The sequence below is a fragment of the Pocillopora damicornis genome, chromosome 2 (assembly GCF_964200805.1).
Source record: "Pocillopora damicornis chromosome 2, jaPocDami1.2, whole genome shotgun sequence".
Classification (NCBI taxonomy): Eukaryota; Metazoa; Cnidaria; class Anthozoa; order Scleractinia; family Pocilloporidae; genus Pocillopora; species Pocillopora damicornis.
In genome coordinates this window covers 11,271,979-11,293,983 of record NC_142671.1, presented here as the reverse complement: position 1 = coordinate 11,293,983, position 22,005 = coordinate 11,271,979, and the positions used below count along the sequence as shown (strand labels likewise).

General features: G+C 37.7%; 1 protein-coding gene across 5 annotated transcripts; it reads left to right on the top strand.

Annotated features, from left to right (window-relative positions):
- The first annotated feature begins 733 nt into the window (after positions 1–733).
- Positions 734–21,728, top strand: LOC113668272 (uncharacterized). 5 transcript variants are annotated; one of them, XM_089195495.1, is made up of 35 exons: positions 734–1,020; positions 1,111–1,233; positions 2,145–2,189; positions 2,992–3,054; positions 3,196–3,216; positions 3,591–3,676; positions 4,004–4,105; positions 6,026–6,111; positions 6,632–6,704; positions 6,830–6,857; positions 7,004–7,078; positions 7,479–7,571; positions 8,092–8,158; positions 8,405–8,526; positions 9,050–9,244; positions 9,850–10,189; positions 10,760–10,914; positions 11,338–11,391; positions 11,521–11,574; positions 11,837–11,899; positions 12,164–12,211; positions 12,351–12,368; positions 12,802–12,825; positions 13,495–13,524; positions 14,251–14,460; positions 14,786–14,986; positions 15,338–15,586; positions 15,851–15,907; positions 16,362–16,493; positions 17,139–17,375; positions 17,740–17,944; positions 18,477–18,699; positions 19,050–19,448; positions 19,858–19,979; positions 20,554–21,728. In XM_089195495.1, exons 1-35 carry the CDS (start codon positions 880–882, stop codon positions 20,847–20,849), a joined length of 4,437 nt encoding a protein of 1,478 aa, XP_089051621.1. In that variant the 5' UTR covers positions 734–879; the 3' UTR covers positions 20,850–21,728. The 5 variants fall into 5 exon arrangements, with proteins under 5 accessions (XP_089051621.1, XP_027039957.2, XP_089051624.1 ...); XM_027184156.2 differs by having other exon boundaries at positions 10,757–10,914; XM_089195498.1 differs by lacking the exons at positions 734–1,020; positions 1,111–1,233; positions 2,145–2,189; ... (2 more) ...; positions 3,591–3,676; positions 4,004–4,105 and adding an exon at positions 5,254–5,450.
- The last annotated feature ends 277 nt before the right edge of the window (positions 21,729–22,005 follow it).

The window sequence follows — 22,005 nt, the reverse complement described above, 5'->3', positions numbered from 1 at the left end:
TTTTGGCTGGTTCATAGGTGAATAGCACGTGCTATTCACCTCCGAGCAGCCGAAGAGGTAAAATCGTGCGTCAAGAGTTTTATTTCCCGACCATTTTTTGGTACATTGAAAGAAATAAACTATTTTTTGATATCTATACATGTGTGGTATACGTTAAAACAGTTATTCACCTCAGTATCGATGAAAGTGGTGGAATTTTTACTGAGTGGCGAGGTGGCGAGGTAAATTTCCACCGTTGTTAACCTCCACTTCGGTGATAATTGTTAGATATGATACTCAGATGCTCCTGATAAACGACCAGGTTACTAAGCAAAGTATAAAATTGGCGACTCCCTAACCTGAATTTTAATTAGGAGGTTACAAATAGTTTAAAATCTCTTGATGATAGTGTAAAGCAGCTGAGTACATTTTTCGAAAGGTAAGAAAAATGTTGAAATTCAGGACGTTTTTGCGTATGATTTTAAAAATACTTTCTGATGGCGTGATAAGAATTATTACAATTATTTCAAGGCCGAATGAGCACGCACGAATTTTAATCGGGTTTGCACATATGCATACGAGTCTAACAAACAAACAAATTAATAAATAGACCAAAAAAACTAATGTGCAAACAAACAGAAAAACGTTAATTGCGATCGTGGTTCTCCCCCCCCCCCCCCCCATTTTCCCGCCATTTTTTTGTCATGTTCATAACAAAGGATTTTCGAAAGCTACCTTACCCCTCCCCTGACAGTGTTTGCGGCATAGCTGAAATTTCATAAACAGTTTATATAGCAACCTAAAGCTAATCTGCGTAACACTGTATTTTAACGCCGTGTCTGGTCGTTGCGGGGCAAAAATATTGTGTTTATCATGGGTTAGTCGATCAGGAAAGAAAAAATGTTAGAAGTAGAGGATTTTTCGGAGCGTGGAGATGCTCCGGCTTTGGCAATCATTCAGGACAACGCCAGAAAGAAAGCCATAAGGCAAGTTGTTGAAACCCAAGAAGAACTCACTCGAATTCACGAACGGGTTACAAGGGTAAGTATTGGTACATCAATATTGAGGTCCTGTTTAAGACCTTCATAGATTTTCCTATCTTTGCTCTTACGACTTCATTTTCATCTATAGACTATAGACGCGTACGAGCTGAGCGAAAAATTGTCCGGACATCAACTCGATGAGAAAGAAGTCGAACGTATTGCCGAAGATTTCATCCGAGAACAAGCGACTTTGGAATTTGTGGATGATATGGTGGGCAAAATGTTTTTACGAATAATTGTCAAACTGCAAAGCACAACCGGTTTTTAATCTTTGATTATAGACGTGACTCGAGCAGTAAGCTGGGCTTCAATACGACGCCGTCATTTTGTTTTCTTCCTATCTCACCCCAAGGGAAACCTTTTTCGCCTTGCCCTCTCTTTGTCTCTTGATTTTTGTTCGTGACATGAGTTCACGTACTTTTCAATTCGTGAAGCAGTATAAAGGAGAGATTAAGACAAAAGCGACTTGTTCTCAAGCGTATACTGAAGTCTTTTTCTTATCTGAGTTTATATCCACAGTCTAATCTGTGGGATCCATGAAAATTAATTTTGCTCACATGAGCATGATTTATCAGAGTTGGTCCAAGAGTACTCGAAGGGCAACTAACCTGCTGCTATATTTTTATCAATTTTGTTCATTCTGGCGTAAATAATAATTACCGTCTTCTTGAAATTATTATTTCATCGTAATGTCGATTTTAAAAACCATGGCCACTCAGTATTTCAATGGAAATTAAAAACTCCTGCCTTGAGGAACTTGTGCAATACATATTAAGACTCATTATCGCAGCTGACTTTACTGTGATAACTCTGTCTAGTTGAAAACTGTCACTGAAATAATAACAGATACTGAAATGCTACACTGCATGCAATAAATTAAATGCTCCACAAACCATGTAACACTTGCAAGACAGTCCCTTTCCATTTCTGACCCCAAAATCTAATACCTTCTTCAGCAATCCAAATTTAAATTTTGATGGCATGTTAAGGTGACCACTTTTTTCTACTGGAGAAGGCTTGTGGCTGCCAGATCTGGGAAGGGAATCAGAGAAATAAGCCTGTCCTTTTGTGATACAACTTCCTACTTTGACAAATGCATTGATTATCACCTGTTTTTCCTAGACTCAGCTGCTCATTATCTTATCAGACCCAGTAGCTAAACGAAAGGTAAGATTCATTTTTGATGAATGGGATTAAACACTTGCGAGTGTAGTGAGGGGTCTTTTCAGACTGGTTGGTATGAGACAACTGGAAGCTTAATTTAGGGATTGGATTGAAATTTGCTTCCTTATGAAATTTACCCTGTGGGCTAGTGAGTGAGAACAATCGTTTTTTGTCATGAGAATTCTACTTACCCCTCTGGGAGGCCTTGTAGCATATTGGTTAATACATGTCTGCACTGAAAATAACAAAGTCAGCATTTAGGATCTGGTTTGTAGTGAGGAATACCATTGATTATGCAAGTTCCTCTTTCCACTCTCTGATTCATGGTACTGAAATGGAGACAAGCTCTGATGGGATACTGACTTTCCATCTTATAAACTGACTAGTTCTGTGACCTTGAAAACAATAAAAAGTTATCTACTTCTTATAAACCAAGTAGGAGGACTGTACTGGGAAACATTGGCCCAAGGTCATTTTTGTACAAGGGTCAATATTCTCCAGTATGGCTAGAGCAATTAGGTCAGTAGGTTGTTAATTATATATACAGCACTTGGACCAGACTTGTATATTTTGAATTTGCTGGCTTTTGCAAACAAAATGGTATGGCTCATGAGCATTCCTTTGGAAATGGTCTGTATGATAAAAATCCCAACCGAGTATTAGAATTAATCAGATTGCTTAGATTTATCTCAAGACTACCTTGCCCTATAAAGAAATACACTCATTTTTTTCATAGTTTTACAATGTAACTCATGAAAATGAAAAAAGAAAAAGAATATATACATATACCTTATATCTACCTTAGTATCAACAGCAAGTTGCAGTTTTTATTGTTGGATTTGAAAATCTGTGTGGACGCAGAGCCAGGGTAAGTCCTTACTCTTTGGTATTGAAGTTTAACTTGTGAAATTTGAATGTAAGGATTCCTTGATGAACTGCTGAATATTTGTATCGGCAATACTTTTTAGGCAAGTGACCAAATGATAGAAAGATCTATTTTCTTTTTCAGCTTTTGGCCCAGCTACAAGAGGTAAGTGTATACACTGCTCTATTTTGTTTATTAGAGGAATCCAGATATTGGTTTTGACATAAGCATTGTCAACAACAGGAAGTTTCATGTTGCAGTTTTTGATGTCTGTAAGATTGTTTTGTTTGATGGGGTAAATTTTTGATGCTGTACTGTGCAGTAAAATACTCTTTTAATGCAACATGATGAATCTGATCTGGGTTAACTTTTGTTGGCTGCAAGCAAACTCACATGAGCAAATTGTGTGGGTCTTATGACTGATATAGTAGGCTATAAACCAGGAATTCCCCTCTCATAAAAGTCAAGTGATGGAAATTTTTTCTCTTACCTGTGAGTGTAATTGCATTTATCTAAACTTTCTTTGGTTTTTTTTATAGTTTTTCTCACAGAATGGTAGAAATGAAGATCAATTTGACATAGAACCTCCAGACTTTGACATTGAAGATGTGGGTACACAAGTCAGGTAAACACACACAATAAAATGAAGAAAATTTGTCATCAAAAGCTATAAGTTTTAATAATAGACCAGATTGAACCCAGTATATAACTAATGAAGAAGACCAAGTATGAACTGTATTTAATTTCTTGTTCAAAGGATTGGTTTAGGGCCATGTATGGCGAAGGACATCATCAGGCAAAACAAAGATATTCTTACAGTGCCTCTTTCTCCCTGAAGGAGTATAAATGGGTGCTGGAAAACATCAAGCCAATCAAAATATTTTGATGTTATCATCTAATAAATTAATACAGTTTTGAATTACAAGGAGTCTTTTTCCTTCAATTTTTTCAGAGATGCCCTGGACAAAGCAGAAAAAGCAACTGAGAGACTGGCTACAGTCTCAAAAGATGTTATCAAAGCTTTAGAAATAGCAAATCCAAAAGAAACCAAAAAGTAAGTTTTAAGAGCATGTTTCAAACCCAATCTGATTAACTTTATGTTGCAAGTTAGGTCCACTTACCAATAAATGAATATTATGCAAAATAAAATATATGAATTAATGAATAGACAAATAAATAGAAATATGAATAATTAGACACATAAATACAGACTTTGTATGTACAATACTTCTTGTCAAGACTAGCTTTAATTTACAATCTTGTTTTGATGCAGTGGGACTCTAGTGGCCTTAGAGGTTGCTTGCTTTAGCCCTATTAAATTTTTTTTACCGTGCTTGAACAAATTACAGGATTTCTGCTATCACTGCAAGCTGAAGTAGAACTTGATTTTATTTCTAGAAACATTTTAACCAAAAAAAATTACTTTGCTCGTTTATTTCTCAATGGGTGAAGATCGCATCTGGCATTTTATCTTGCAGTTTTCATTGCTTTCATGTTGTGCAAATGTATATGAGCCATTAGTTTCCTGAAGAATTCTTTAAGAATTAAGTTATTATTTGATATTGAGGGCAGAGGTGAGAAATAGGATACTATACTGACCAGTGAAACTAGAGACTGCTGTTTTTATGAGGATCAAGCAACACACTTGACCTTAATTACATATAAATTGGCTCTGGCTACTTATAGAGTTGACTATAATTGAATTTCATACTTTGACATACAGTATAAACTAACCTTACTTTGCCCAATTCATTTACCTTCATTGAAACTAGTAATTTAACAAACATTATTCATCAGATACTTACTAAAATCACCTTCTCTGTATCATGACCCTTCCTTTGTGTCAACCAAAAAAAACCAGTCACAGACCAAAGAAAGATATGTGGCTGTTATGAAAAATGCCAAGTTTTTAGTTACACTTCTTAAGAATAAAAATCATGTTTGTTTACTTTCACTTACTCCAAAGGAAAATCAAGAATAAGTGTCATTCAAAAGAAAAGCTTTTCTTTGTGACAACTCAGTTAGATCATGAAAAGTATTCATTCACTGTTGTTATTAAAATTAGGCCATGGTAATCTTTAAACATTAATTAGTTTTGAGTCATTCAACTGTTTGGTATGCATTGGATCAATGCTCATTAATTGGTTTCATTGTGAGAATCTCAAGAGAACACATGAGTCGCTATTGTTTTGATGCTAATGAAAACACAGTTGCTAGGCATTTTCAAGAAGAGTCTTCAGATTTCTGTTAAACAAAATCCCTGAAGCAATAGGTCAACACATGAGACACACAAACTGTCTTTGTGGTTTTGGGTTGCATTGTAAAGTGAACACTCCATTTGGAAGAAGGGAAAGTCAATTTATTTGAAATTTGATGAATTATAGATCCATCCGATGATGGTTAGTGTGTTAGTGTTAACATTGGGGATTTTTAAGTAGTGAGATCTAGTTGAGTTATCACTTCACATTTTTGTTTATCTGCTAATTAACAATAAGTATAGTGTTTTATCAAGCTGGGTATGAATATACACTCTGATGTGCACTGCGTGTTGATAGAAAGTACCAATTTGGGGTGTAAAGGCAGTGTAATCTTTGCTATATTGTTACTTAAGTTGTAGTTTTGAAAATTGAAAAATGAACCAGCTAAGTCTTGTCATGGTTTAGTGTTTGTTAGTGTTAATCCTTTGCTGTGAAATGTATATTCTAATTCATTCTGTTCCCTCAGAGCTAGTGATAAGAATCAATGTCAGTAAAATTCAATTAATAAAAGCAACACTTTTGCTTTGTGATTTCTTTATTCTTCACGGGTGAGATCTAAATTATGACGGAGAGTATAATGATTGTGCGCTTCACGAAGTGAGTGGCATGTTATTTATCATGTTCTGATTATGACAGATGAATTCATTTTGGGTTGATTAAAACAGTCTCTGCTAAAATTAAACTGGTTTTGTTTTGATTTGTTTTTAACTACCCAGGGGAAAAAAGAAACTTGAGCGAGCTCTTCAGCAGGCACAGCAAGATATTTTGTCACTGACTGAAAAACTGATCAGAGTACAAAATGGTAAGTTGAGCATGTGAAGCAACCATCAGTGACAATTAATCCAGACATCATTGATCCATTCTTATTTATTGAAAATTATTATTCTTATTTGTCATGTCCAAAGCACCTCAACGTTAATTCAGCGACACCATCTTTTAGATATATTTGTTGTTTTTTTAATAAGTGGGATGTACACAATTTCATCACAGAATTGTCCGTCTTTGATAATTCACCTGGAATCGTCTGTTTCTGAAGTCGGTCTGTACATGTACAAATACAGTACTGTATGTTCCCTGGCCATACAAAGACTAGGAAGCTATAAATTAAACAGTTTTAAAGACCCATGTGATTACCCAGAGTCAATGTCACAACTATATAAACAATGACAAATTACTGATAACAACTTCTGGGCTAGTTGTTTGTGATGCTGGCAATTGCTGTGACTGGTTTGCCTGTTGTCTTGCAGAGTTCAGTTTGTGACATGTAGTGAATTAGTTTTTTTTTTTGTACTAAGAATTTTTATGGAATAAATTTGTTGTAGATCTTGAAGAAAGTGAAGGCAAGATGTCCCAAATGTACAAGTCTATGGAGATGAAACAAGTGGAAATTGAAAGGTATAATTTATAGTCCCTCCCATACCTTTGATAGTATTTGTTGTTGTTTCAAATTATTATACATCAAGTATAGATGCTAAGTAAAATTGACAGTTGGGTAAGTTACATTTTACCTCTCTTTATAGGCTTAAGGTTCAAGGGGAGAATGCAAAGGTAAGCCTGGTTCTTTTGTTGCCTACAATCAAGTTTTAAGGGAGAGGAGAATAATTTAGAATTTTAAGAATTGAGCATATTTATTTCCAGCACTTTAGGAAAATCTGCAAATAACAAAATCTTGCTCATTTTTAATGATATTGCAGAAAGCTAATGAAACAATCAAAGAATTGAAAGTAGAGATTACTGTCAAAGATACAGACCTTCAAAGAGCCAACAAGGTGATAACATTTTAAATAAAATAATCTATAAATTACCACTGAGGCACATGGGTAAATATAAGAGTAAAACTTTGATTTGGTTTCATCTGTTCTTCAGAGTCTTAAGATCAATGCATATTGTGAAACCAGTCTTACTGTGATGCAATTCACTGCTAATTTATGTTTCCTGTCTCCCTTTTGTTGATTTATGTAGCTTATTAGTTACCAATACAACCCTTAATTTTGCAATATTTAACCTTACAACCTGTAAGATTACAAAGATTGTAGCTGTCGTGTTATTTTTCTTTAATTACTCGAGTTTATTAGTCCTTTATTAGTCCTTTATTAGTTACTCTTGAAGGATAAATTTATGTACACAATTTCTAGTTAATTTGATTTTCAAGTGTATTACTTTTTCTAGACGATTCAAGAACTTGAGCTAAATCTAGCTCATTTAGAGGATAAGCAAGAGAGAGATTTTGAGAGAAACAAAAAAATGAAAGAGGAAAACCAGGTAAAGCCACAATATGCGAAAGGATTTTCCTCCAAACCATTTTCTAGTTAAAAAATTATTATACTTCTAGATCTACATTGACAGGAATTCTAATTTCATACAGACATGCAGCTTTTTTTTCCCAGACTGAGTACTTTTAATAATTCTCTGTATGATTCCCATCTCTTTTAGCTAACATAGCTAACCACAGGCCATCATACTAGTGAGTCATTGCCTAGTTACCATGGCTTTGGGGAGACCTTTGAATTCCTTGCAAGATGTACATTGTGATTTTTGCATTTGATATAATTTAGTACAAGCCAGCTTCCTTTTCGTTTAACAGGTTCTTTTCAATAAAAAAAAGTCTTGATTTGTGCCATGGCACTATGTGAAAAGAGCGGTTTCAGTAAATGTTTGTACTTTTGCAATATTCCCACAGGCACAAGAATAGCTCTAAGGTTAACCTAAAATACATTGTATGCGGGTGCACTTTTATTACCTTTAGGGTGACAATCATGTTTTCTTAATTTTTGCTTTGCAGAAATCTAAGGATACATATGAAGAAAAAATTCGTGATCAGCAGCAGTATATAGCAGATCTGAGATCAGGTGAACTCTGATTAGAATTATTGTAATTGATATTTACAGTTTAATTTCATAATGTGTACTTAAAAAGGTAAATGATGATTAGTCTTCCACTTTCCCTGGCTATCATGCTATGATACACCAGGGAAAAAAAGATGCAATGAGGTGTTCTTTGATGATAATTTTTATAAATCAATCAATCAATAAATCAGTCAATCAGTCAGTCAACAGTTAAACAATCATTGCTAATGTTGATGTGTACTGCTTTAGAATTGAAGCAACATTATGACGAACAGGTCAAGGAATTAGTGGGTGGCCATCAGAGAGAACTGAGCCAAATTTGGAGCGATCACAAGGTTGAGCTGGATAGGATGCAAAAGGCACTTGATGTTGTAAGTTACCAACATTTTAGATTATTGTTTTCTACAAATCATCCTCAATTTGATGCACATTTATTTGTTTTTCCATCTCTTTCAATGATAAGTTTAATGAAGACTTTCTGGGTGAGAGTAGCATTAAAATAAGTTGGGAATTTACCATAAATTTTGCAACCAAATGCAAAATTGCAATTGTTTGACCATTTGCATCCACACTGCATGTACAAAGTACATGTCTGTGCATCAGCCTCCAGCCTCCAGCCTCCAGCCTCCAGCCTCCAGCCTCCAGCCTCCAGCCTCCAGCCTCCAACCTCCAACCTCCAGCAAGTAAGAGAAGTTTTCTAGGAAACTTTTACTGCTGATAGATATGAACACAACCTGAGTAACAGCCATTTTCAGAGTCCAATAAAGACAGAAACTCCTGTGATTTTATGGGCTTTTCAATATACCCTCCCCTTATTTTGAAATAGGTTTTTTATTCATCTTGATGATAAAATAGTGATCAAACAGTAACAGAGGCTGTAAACTCTCTTGGCAGGCAAGAAGAAAAAGTGAAGAGCTTAAAACTGAGTTGTCAGATTCCAGCAAGCGCAACTCAATAGCAGCTGACTCTGGAAGCAAACGAAGTAGTCTGTTTTCACCAGAGAGTGATGGTGTAGAATCTCCTCGAAAACTATCAATGAAGTCTTCAGCACAGGCTGTTAGATTCTTGAACAAGGGAAAACAGAGTTTGGTGAGGACTTGCATCTATGCATGATACAATGTAATAAAAAATGATTAGATGTTATTTTTGTCATGTGGCAGGCTGATCATACTATATTATTTATATATGCTAGGTAGCTTGGTTTTACATACCTGCAATTGCTTGCATATACTTTTGCTGGTATATTTGTGCTTTTGGCAAACTGATTCAAGGGGAGCATGAGTCCCTTGTGTCTACTTAATGCATGTTTTACAGTTTGTATTTGAGTTGAAAAAGTATCAAAACTTTACTATTTTGTGCACCAATTGCCTTCTGGTCACAATGCAGTTTAATGTGTATGCTTTGTGGAGTTGTTATAGGAGACATTGGTCTGTTATCTCCTGTTAATTGCCATGCACGATGTATGCACATTGCCCAATATTGGATAAGTTTTTTGATGAATGATTAATTATTTTATATGATGTAATTTCAAAAAAATTGCAAGATATTGCTACTTTTCTCTTCATGGGACAAAAAAAAAATATCTGAGTTCAGCTTGAGGTATAAAATTCTAAGCCAGTTCTAATTTTACAATTGTTGCTGTACTGCCGTCAAGAATATGTTGAAGTAAAAGGTTTTTACCTTTATTTATTCAGAGTGATGGAGGATCAGCTTCAGACCAAAGTGACAGTTCTTTAACACCAATAAACAAGTCAACAACACCAACCCAAACATCACCGTCTGTGGAGATTACTCAAGAGAAGGCTGGTGAAAGCCCTTCACGAAAGTCTTCTCTTTCTCGCCAAGAATCAAAAATTGACAGCAAAAAGAGCAGTGCTAAAGAGAAGAATTCTGCAGGAACACCAGAAAAACAGTTGAAATCAAAATCCCCTGATAAAACACCAGCTGCTGTTGAACCCTTTGAGAAAACAGAAACAGCAGATGAAAATTCTGAAGTGAAACGAACTGCTACAGCAGAGACAACAAATAGTCAAGGTAATCAATTAAGTCTCATCCATCATTAAAATAAGGCTGGAGAAGAACTACAGAACATTTGCCGTATGTTGAATTTTTCCCACGATGGAACCCTAACATTCCCCCACTTTGTTGTGAAAACCTATCCCTGGAAAAAGTTTTCTAGGAAGTTGACAGCCCAGAAAGTTTTAGTAAAAGCGGTCACTGCCACCTGTAAGACCGCTGACCGCTATCTGTTTAACCTGCCAGCAGGCTCTCGTGTTTGGCTTTCGTCTTACGGTATGTTTTCCGGACACAGCCGACTATTACACCATCGCATGGAAAAAAAATATTGAAACCCCTGTTTGTTGTCAAGTCGATCTAATTTGTTTGCAGCCTTGTTTAGTTCACATGCTCTTTTTTTCTAGCCTATTCTTTTATCTTGCAGTTGATTCTTTAACTAGAGTTCTACTCTACTTGGTTACCCTCATGGATTAAATATCTTTAAAATAGAGGGGCATTGATTTGTATGCATTATGCCCCTTTCCCTGTTGCCATCTCTTAATAAAGCACGGTTTCTTGATTTAATTTTTTTTCGCGCATTTCCAGTAGGCATTGTTAAAGTCGAGATGGTCGACATTGGTATTCAAAGTGAGACAGAAGATTTAAGTGATAACGAAGCTGCTGCACAGCAAACAGGAAGGAGGCCAACCATGTTGCAAGTTGTTCCAGAGGTTGAGGAGGAACACGAACAGGACAATGAATTGGTATACTGTGGTTTAGATTTTAAGATCATAGACTTGTTTGTTTTGTAAAGAATGGTTAGTCACTCGTAGTGTACTGCACCTGTCCTTATACTAAATCCAACCCTTGAACCCCTGGGTGTGATTTAAACATGGAAACTGGTTTGAAATTAAAATGCATTATCTAATTAAAAAATTAGTCATCGATTTTTTTGGCGCGAAAATTTCAAGTCCTTTTTATTAGTTACCTCAGGGAGGGAAGGGGAGAGTTAAAGAACAATGGAAAAGTGCAATAGAAAAGGTCTTTTTCTACATTGCAGCTGGGGAGAAGAAGAACTAGAAAGATCTGCAAAAGGCTTTCTTTATCTTGCGAGGGTTACACCGTGTCTGAAATCTAACTTGCTTTGCCTCAGATTCACCCTGACGTGGCGGTTTTTTTCATTGTAGGAATCGCAATCTCAAGTTTATCTCATAAAGAAACTAGAAGATTACAAGTCTAAGGTATGATATAAAATGAACACACAGCACTTTTTGTGGAGCTACTTGTTAAACGCTCTTTTCAATACTTTTATCTATAGGTCTGATCATGCATTGCTAACTTGATTCGTGCGAGTCTTTTGCTTTTTTTAGGCACAGGAAAGGCAGAAAAAGTTGGAACTAGAGCTTGCTGAATTGAAGAACAAGGTAGCACACGTAACCCTTTACCCCTTAAGTTCAGTATGCATATTCTCCTAACTTTTCCAGTGTATTTCCTTCGGTAATGACGAGGAGAATTTGTTTAAAAGCTAAGAGCTTCTTTAGGTGGTGATCATTTCTTTTCCTTTGACACTGTAAGGAGAAATTACATTATAGCTGCTGGTCATTCTCAGGGTTAACGTCAAGGATTATCAGTGTAGGCCATGTAACAATTGACGGTTGATAATTAAATTGTTCTTGTTTTTTGTAGTATATGATGAAAACCAATTCTTTGAAAAAGCAAAATGAGGAAGTTCAGAACAATTTTATGAAGGTGAGCAATGATTTCAATGAGCTTGAAAGTGGTACTTCTCTATCTGTCTCACCCGTTAATCCTTTTCATTTTTGAATATATATCCGACCTGACATAAGAAATTTCAAAGGTTTGTATTTGGAAAGTATTTCCTTTATTATTGGATAATATTAGTTTTCTCAAAGATACATTTGATTAGCTTGTGATGTGATCAGCTCATCAAGTAACTTATGATTTGTGGAGTAAGCCAGTCCTTTAAAATGTTTGTTGAATCCAACCCATCAGGAAAAAGAAGTGTTGCTCAGTAGGATTAAAGATGCTGAGTTACTGAAGGTAAGGTCACTCCTCTACACTCTTATCTTTTAAAAAATGCCCGAATGAAAGGTCGAGGCTCGACCATTTTTTTGAGGCGATTTGAGTTGGAAAACGCAAAATTTACGTTGCTTCTCTTTTTTCTCCTTTTTCATTACAGGAACAAGCAGAAAAAGAGGTAACTAACAGCATACAGTCAGTTAAATGCTTTGTCATTAGTTATGATATCGCGCTGACAACGGTACTTGTGATAATATTTTGTAAAAAAAAAGGGTGTGTCCCAGTATTTCAGAATGTTGAACTTTTTTTACTTTAACCTATAATTGCTAAACTTACAGGGCACAATTCTTGTCTAGAGGCGAAACTCCAGCATACGAGAATGATTTGCAATTTTTAAGAGTGTAATTTACATTACGCAAATCAAGGTAAACTTGAAAAAATAAAAAGTCGGCGCTATTTCTTGGTTTATCTGAAGGCAGGCTATTTCAGTCTTCCCATTTTTACCCATTCATGCCGAGTCCCTTTGTGGCTTTTCTGTATTTTTTAAGTTGTTCTCCTCCTACTAGGCAGTATTCTTTACTTTTAACATATCGTCTTTTTTACTTTTTTAGGCTGAACTGGCAGTTCTGCAACTGGTTAGTTATTTTGTATTTTTTTATGGTTAACGAGTTTTATTACAACGCTGGCAGCGCCTGTGGGCAATATGAACCGAATCCTATGTTTTGATTGGCTACCTGAGTGGGCAAGATGGGCCCATCTTGCCCGCTCGGGATTGCCCGCTTTGATACGAAAAAAAAATTGAAGTAGGACCAACTTCGTAATTCTTGCGATTGAGACACAAAAAGCGGCAGAAACAAAGAAAACATAAACGACTCTCGTTGTATTATAGTGCTACAAACGCAGTTGTCTCTCTTTCCCGGCTCTCGAAGTAATCAAGCCATTCTCGATTCTTAATAAGGCGAAATTTTTTTGCACCGTAATAAATCCTTTATTGACCAATCTCGTTTGCTCAAGATGGGTGGACATTAGCCACGTTCCTTTTTTTGCATTTTTATATATCTCGACTTCGTCTCGGTCCGCAAAAAATGCGAAAAAAGAACTCGAACATTATTCGGCCATCTTGACCTCACGCCTGGTCAATAACTAAAATTTATAAATTGGGTTTTACAACAAAAACTTATGAACATCGATTGGGAAAATAAAGTAAACGTCCAATGTAACGGATGACAAGACACACTTTTGAAATCAATAAGTTGTTTGCAAGGTATTTTGAATGCTAACACTTGTAATCTTTTGTTTTTTAGGAGGAGTTCCTCTCCGAACAGGAGGAAATGGTAAGGCAACGAACTTAATTTGGTGACTGCTTGATAGGGTTGTTAAGCACAACCCCTGAGAGTGGCTAGCATTTATTTTCGCTCTCCAAAATCACCACTAAATGAAACATTCCAGTCATGAAAATGATGGAAATGATCATCAACTACAAAGGCTCTTGATTGTGAAACAAATTCTCCATTTTGGTACCAGAGGAAATGGAAAGAACACAGTATGGAGAATATACACACTGAAGTTAGGTTAGAAAGGTTGAGTCGTGGTGGAGAACCTGTAAAGAAATTTTTTGTTTCGCTAAGTACAGAGTACAAGGTGGGTTGTGTTGTGCTGCACCGTGAAGATGATGCTGGCCATGTGTTTGAACTTTGTATCTCACACAGACCTGGCTTTACCAAAATATAACTAAATTACCATTGGTAAGTTCTCAACAGCGGTAAAAATCTGCCGGAAAATTTTCACCGGGACCGCTTAGAGGTGGATATGACCTTTGAAAGGCCGTTGCCGCTGCATAACCGGGTTTATATTTGAGATTTATGTTCAAAGTTAACATGGAATTTTGGTACAATATTCCTTGGGCATGACTCGATTTGGTTTCTTGTTAGTGGCATCTTGGGCGCTCTGGAGGAAGGGAAGGAGAAGAACAAGAACTTATTTAATAGTATTATTTCTTTCACCTGATTTCCAACTTTCTTGTACCGTGGCCTTCCCAACATAGAATTTTGTCTTCACAGAGGCAACTAAAGGAGAAAAGTTTACACGATAAACATGAAGAACAGACAATGACGGGCTTGTCACTTTACGACAGACGTGAAGAGGAAACCATGACAAGCAACTCGATATTTGACAAACAAGAGCAAGAAACCATGACTAGTAAATCCCTGGCAAACATGCGTGAGGAACAGACTATGACCTCCATGTCCCTAGGGACAGACCAAGAACAGGTACTTTTGAATACAACTAGTCTCCTTTCTATGCTGATGTCTATTAGCGGGTGAGCATGGTTTTTATGGCTTGTTTTTCTGGGACTTCGTTGACTCAGAAATTTCCAACTCCAGGTTACTTAATTGTGTCAGAATTCTTACTCTGAGGTTGAATCCTGATATAATTTTGAGTCTATGTTACAAGACACCATCGAGACTGATGAGTGTTTGGAAATTTTCAGGCTAGCATGCTTGTCAGTGTTACAGAGTTGTCTGCCTTTCCCTTCTTCCCGCCCGATTCTTCTCCTACTGACCCGAGTTCTACTCTGATTTGTTTCCATCGCAGATCAGCGATTCAAAGAGGCATCAATCCGTTGGGAGTCAGTCGTCGCGTCAGTCCTTTGCTCATTTGATGGACAGTGTAACACAGGATCAAAGTGCTGAAAGAGGTCTGAGTCCACGTGACAGTGGGTTTGATGGAGCGGCCTCAAGCCTCAAGTATGACTCCAGACCGAGTTCACCTACAGTGAAGTTTTCCGTAGATGAGGTTAGTTGCTAGTGGTATTTGTATTTCGTGTTGTCTCGTGTGCTTTTAGAAACCGTTTACCAAAGAGTGAAACAAATAAACTTTCATCTCGTGTACACTTTCGAAGCTGAGCTACGAAGCCACACGTTGGGAGCGAGACAAGATTTGGAGGGTTTGTCTTTCTCGCAGAGGAGTCTGTTACAATCTCAATGAAATAAATTTCATTTGACCTGGGGATGCAATTGAAGGAAATGGTGAAGCTTTGTAGCTCAGTTGGTAGAAGCGCCAAACTAGTACCTGTACAAGCTTTTAAAGAATGGGCCAAATGGCTTGACTTCAAAGCCTTTACCTATCTAGTTCTTTCTTCTGCAGCAACATCCTCGAGAATCGAAACCAACAATGCTGTCTCCCCCTCAGCAGACAAGACCTGCTATGAGTGCTAGGGCTCGTAGGCGACTCATAAACTCTGCTCTCGGCGATCACCCAGTGGCTCAAGAGACATTGCGGACATACCAGGCAGTCCTGCTGTTTAGTCGTAACATAACGCAGTGGTTGGACCGCGAAGGGCTTAGTGAAGAATCTGATCTGTTGAAACGTGTACAGCCTGTGGTTCTCAACCAGGTGAACTGGAAAGCTATTGAGAAATAATATCTGAAACAATTACTTGCTGTAACGACTTTCTGGTCTCTTGGTTGTGAAGTTTTCCCTTGATAGATTATTATTTTTGTTTTATCAGTTGCTGTGAGCATGCTTTTGCATATTTTTTTTTGTTTTCTTTTGTTTTTTTTTTGCTCTTGTCTAGCATTTCAGTAAAAATTATTTGAACCTTTAATGTATCAATGAAGTGTTTGACACAAGCCTTATCTTGTCTACATTTGTACACAGGAAGACACCATGGAGATAATAGAGAGTCTGCCGGAGATACGTAGCAGTATTGACCAGGTCAGTGCACAGTTCATAAGCATTATATCTTCCATGTGCTGTTAACCACGACTGCCGTCCACCAATACATTCAAATTTTCCCATGAGAACATCCATACATATTGGTTTATTTTGTAGATACAGTTAGCTTTTAGTTGTCTATTATGAGAAACACTCATAAGCTAGTTTTAAGGTATTACGCAGTTGGGTTGGTTGAGAAATATTATATATTTACGCAGCTTAAAAAATTTGATACAATAAAGAATAAGAAAGAAAATAATCAAACCAAAACATTGATGAAATTACAAGAAAAAAAAGAAAAATCGGGAGAATTTTAGTCACAGTTCTCCGGGATTTTGATTTTAAGCATCCCCTCAATTTCAGACTCTGAGAAGTAACTTTGTGAAGTAGAGGCACATCAATATCTATCATGCAAATGTTTGATTTGCTTTTTATTACATTGTTGTTGTTTTAGATTCTACATCAGGTGGGCAGTGTTTTGTCCAGTCAACATCTCGCACGATCCAAACCTGTGGACATGAAGAGTGTAGGACTGAATCCCCCGGAACCGAAAACGCAGCAAGAATGGAGACCGAAGAGTTTTAAGGTGTGCACTTTTCTGTGGTCTAAAGACTATTCTTCGTAGGAGCAGCGAAAAGGAACCTCTCAAAAGTATTCTTTGAAACCTCAGGGTAACAATTGTATCAGTATAGTGGTCACTATCACAACGAATGGATTATTATTCGTTTTATTACAAATTTTCCTCCAAAAATACACCAAAAATTTGCGCGGCGGCCATTCTTAAAATTACGGCCTCTGCGATGCAATCGCCTCATGCGTGATGAGAGTGGAAAGATATAACTGAGTTGGCAAGATGGGTCCACATTGCCCGCTCGAAGAGCCAATCAGAACACAGAATTAGCTTAATCTCGTGTCGCTTCTTACGTAGCACTGTTTAAGATATATTTTTGTGGCTATTATTCTATCAAACCACTTGATAACAAGTAAAATATCGCTTAAAAATTTGAAAGCTAAACTGTTTTTAGGGATCCTCTGTTACTCCAAATGTTCCACCGTACACTCCGTGTATAGAGTGAGTGGCTCGGGTTTGTTGTTGAAACGACAGGTTGTGTTTTGCTAAGAATCTTACTTGTAATAGAACAGAAATAAGCTGGAACTTTGAATTGAGGTCATCGACGTAGTCAACTCAAACATTACTTCCTCCTTTCTCTTCTCGCCTCATCTTAAGCAGAAGGAAGATTTAGGAGATACCTCAAGCATGGAATCCAATTACGTCAAGCTGCTGAAGGAGTACAACGATTTGGCCGAAGGTTACGAGCGTCTTCAACGACATCTGGATGAAGAAACCAAGTTTCACCAGGAACAAACCAGTCAGAATGTAGCAGTCATGACAGACATGCAGGACACGATTACGCAGCTGAGGAATCAGCTGGCAGAACTGAGGAGCATACGGTCCGCTTCATCGGGGGTGCGTCACGTCCTAGTAATTTAACATCATCTTGGAAAGTTAGTTAGAACGTAAAGAAGTTAAGAAAGTGGGAGCCTCTCAAGAAAAGAAAAAGTTTGAGTCTCCTTTGAAGTGACACGTTTATCGCCTTTATGATTAAAAGGGTTAACATTGTTTTGATAAATGTTGCTTAAATCTCTCTTGCTTTATGTTTTGACCGATCACACATTTACTATCACTAGGGAATGTTGTAGTCATGGCTATTACCTGTATATGCCATGCCTCTAGCCGACAAGAGCTACTCTTGATTGTGTACTCAAACTCTAAAGTAACCAGGGATAGGTCGTTATATCAATTAATCTTTCGATTGTCTTTGTTGTTGCAGCGCGCAAGTTCTTCCATTATGTTCACACGACTCGATGCAGAAAGAAACGGGAAGATCCTCAAGCGTGCTGTCAACGAGAGGCGACTGTCCGACAGCAGTTTCTCTGTGATCATGGAACACATGGATAATTATGTTAGTTTACCGGCCAAGAGATTAGCGCATATTGTCAGGCGATATAGTCACCACCGAGCTATGAAAAACATTGGTAGGTTTGCAGTATTTTCCCTAGGTTAATAGACTCTTTTTCAAAACAGACGACATGGCGGACAGAACCTCTCTATATCTGTGGCACCGGAAGAATGGTGTCGAGAAAGGTCAGGAGAGCGCGACCGGATTTCAATCCAGATGACGCACTAGACGATTCAGGGTATCGCAGCACATTAAGTAGAACCCCAGAAAGGGAAAGTGAATCTCGATTAGTTTTGAATCGCCAAGAGCAGTGTTAACTGGACGCCTTGTTACTTCTGAACTTTATATTTCTATGCTTCACCTGTGCGCTGGGATAATTCTGGCTTTACTTCCCGTTTTAACTCTCTACTTCCTACATCAGTATTCGTTTGGTGAACCCTTTCTCAACAACAAAATTCGAAAAAATCGGTTCTGCTGATAACAAAGGTTTTCAATAATTGCAGAATGTCGTAAGCCTATAATTTTGGCCCATGTTTTTCGTCTAGACATTTAAGTGAGTAGCTGTGGTAAACCGATACCTTAACTGACCTCGAATATCGTTTTTTTAGAGCAAAGTTTACAACGAAGTGGTAGTCTTGACGAAAGCGTGTTTTCAACCCTGGATAAAATGGAAGCTTTACAAAACACACGCGCTCAGCGATGGGGCAACCAAATGGACAAGTATGCGTTCGAGCGTGAGCAACTTGCACAGCAGTTAACGTCCTGTTTTGAAAACCTGGAGCAAGAGACAGGGATCTTTCTCATAAAACCTGTTTATTCTCTAAAAGGAAGGTGAGAGAATAAATATAGACAACTAAATTACAGAAAAAAATTGCAATAAATCGTTTAATAAGTGGATGATTAGCGACGTATTGATTTTATAAGGTAAAATGCAGTTGCAGAGAAAGTGCCCTAAAAAAGAAATCAGGCCTCAAGAGGGATTGAACTGGTGCTTTCCAGACATCATTTGGACTCCACTGCCAACACGCCTTTACCAGAAGTTTAAACACTTTCACTTTCTAAGCGAGTCCAAAACACAAGCTTTTGTTATTATGGAAATGGCCATGAAGCCACATACTGGAAGACAAGCAAATTGTTCCGTTTTCGACCGTATATTAAAGTCAAATACTTTTTCTTAACAGATCTGAAGTGAATGGTGGGCATGTTATTGCCCAGAGAAACAAACCCTCCCCGGTACCACCTAAGCCTAGTGGTCCAGCAACCCCTGCACCAACTCCATGGCAAAATTATGGGTCCAAGGCACCAATATCGGCAGGGCTCTACCGTGACCTGACACAAAGCTCCCTCGCCAGAGCTGCTTCCTCAATTCCTGCCGTGGCTCAGTTAGAAGATGGGACAATTAGGATGAGAGTCACACAGCCCATGGACAAAGAGGGCCTGTTAAGCTCTTCCGCTGGTGTAACATGGCAGGCGTCCAAGTCCCAAGTGTTGGGTTCTCCTTCAGCTGCTGTGCAAATTAACACGCCTAGAATTCTAGAGCTTGATGTTAATCGAATGATGATAGGACAGACAGATGTGAGGTATGTTATAAACGATCTCTGGAACTACTCTAGGACAAGTGTCTTATTGAACTCATTATTTGACACATCTTTATCCCCAGTGGTCAACTGTCCAACGGCTTGATTCTTGACAGGTTTCATCTTTTGGGAATTATGAGAATAACCTCTTCCCTTTGTAGAAGAATTAGATAATTTTCACTGACTTGAAGAGATCATATCAATAGAAGCAAGAACATTCCATTTACGTTGTCAGTTCCAGACCCTAACCTGATTTGCTCTAAATATTTGCAGTTCATATGGTGTTGGTTTACTCGCGTTTATAGAATTTTAGTGCCTTTAAAAGAGCGGTATACGTTTGGAACGATTTTAGAATACATTGTTCTCTAAATATGACGTATTGAGTATCGTTTTTTTTAATTTTTCACCACAGTAAGCACATTTACCCACCCGATGACTCTGGTGAAATGACAGGCTCCGCTGTTAGAAGTTATGTTACAGTGGAGCGACCATCAGGCGGTAAACAAATCCGAAAAGCCAAGCAAGCTAACCTAGGTGAGCCAATCAGTTAATAGACGGAAGTCAGTCAGTAACTGACCGTGTTCTATTAATGGGATATGTAGTGTTTCCGTTGACTGAAAGAATAAAAGGGATATGAACTCTTGTGGTATATCCTGTCTTCTCTCTGAAGTGTCCTTCCCAGATATATAAATTTACGTACACAGGGTTCGCAAAGAGTCATGAATTCGTGGAAAAGTATGGAAATTTGCAATTTGAGGACGTGAGAAAAGAATAATTGGGAAAACTTATTGAGTCTCTCCAAACTTCATAAAGTGCTTAATTACTGGGTGAAATATTTGTATGGTGTCAAAAGTTAAGCTCGTGTAGATTACTTAGGCCAAAGTGCACAGAGGGGGTATTTTCATTTTGGGAAAAAGCTCACAACCAGCTATTTGCCTTACCAGTGTGATTTGACCGATAACCTTGAGTGCGGCGCTTGGAGTAATGACAAGGAAATACTTTGAAAAGCAGGAACTGACGAAATTAGAATTTCATTGCTGGAGAACTGTTGAAGTCCTATTGGTTAACCTATCAACTGTAATGACACACTTTCTGTTAATTCTTTCAGCATCGCAGAGTTATTCTCCACCCAATAGTGCTCCAGATAGCAAGCCTCAGGGCCGTCCTCAGAGTGGTCCTCAGTTGACACATTACTCTCCTCTCCCTCCCATACACATGCCCAAGTTACGCCAGGAGTCTCGGTCAGGCAAGTCACTTGAGAGTGAGGCTGTAACCCATTCAGATGCTGGGACTCCTGTGGCAGGGACCAAGTTTGAAGGCACCAGACCCAGTACAGGTGGAGCCCATAATGGACAAGACAATCATATAGGACTTATCTCTCCTGAAATTTTACCTGTTAGATAGCGACGTTTGAACCTCGATTGTTTCTGAATATTTAAATAGTAAGAAAGAGATGTAACATGACTCTCTGAAGAAATTTACTTTATCGTCAGAGTTTAGTTATCTAAATATTATAAGATTTCGTGCGATTTTATTTTTCGCCTTGGAAAGCGGAAAGGAATAAGAATTGGGCCATATTTGCCCACCGCTAAATAAGAGTGGTACGTAAGACACCATTTTACGGAATATTAATCTCTACCATTTTGAAGTATGTGTTAAAATCTACTTCTCACCGTGGTTTGAGATTTCAAAGAGTTACATGTCCTCTTGGAAGTTGTCCTAAAAACTGACAAGAATTGCTATTGCGTACAAACAGAACTCATTAACCTGGCAGCACACTTACAAAGTCGCAGACTTCAACTCAGATTGAGGGTACTTCAACGCACGGCTCACAAACAGCTGTTGCCTTGGTAGTCGCAAAAACTCCTTATTTGAGCCAACAATACCTTTTTTTGTAATTATTAATAGTTCAAAAAGATGGCGAGGAAGAAAAGACTTTAGAGAAAAGCGGCAGGCTGCTGAGAACGATTTCTAATAAGGGCGTCTGAAGCGAATTTTCGACTCTTTCGAAGGCAAATATCATAGCGTTAGGAGGGTCTTAAAGAGGTGAAAACGCGCTCAGTGTCGAAATTGTATATACAAAGGTTTCAAGGGAGTGAGTGTGTAAAATTATTACGTTTAAAGAGATCTTTGCTATGGAATACTTTTTGACACTTGTGTGTAGAAAGAGGAACGAAACTGTTCAGGCAGTAGCTTATATCACTCTACTGGATCAAATCTTCTGGAGACTGTAAATATAATAGTAAAAGATAACAGAGAAGACTATTAAATAGGAAAAATATCATTTTAATTGATGCTGCTGTTATTGTGATAAGCCTTCTAATCCAATGTAATGAAGATATATATGGCTACCACTTACACCAGTTTAGGCAAAATAACTTTAACGGTCACAGTGCAAGAATAGCACCCGCCATCAAATCTGAGGAGTAATAAGTGATAAGTATAGCCATTACTGTGCAGGTCTGAGTGTGCTTCGAAGAATCACGGTTGAAGCCCTTTTTTGAACTCACTTAGTGTTACCTTGGTTGTAAATCGAACCACTACACAGAAAAACTGAAAG

Bases quoted from the DNA above. Each gene is read 5' to 3' on its own strand.
- LOC113668272 (XM_027184156.2), top strand. From the start codon at position 880: ATGTTAGAAGTAGAGGATTTTTCGGAGCGTGGAGATGCTCCGGCTTTG. The intron at 2,190-2,991 runs GTAAGATTCATT...TATCTACCTTAG, and splicing joins ACCCAGTAGCTAAACGAAAG to TATCAACAGCAAGTTGCAGT. The intron at 3,055-3,195 runs GTAAGTCCTTAC...TTTCTTTTTCAG, and splicing joins TGTGTGGACGCAGAGCCAGG to CTTTTGGCCCAGCTACAAGA.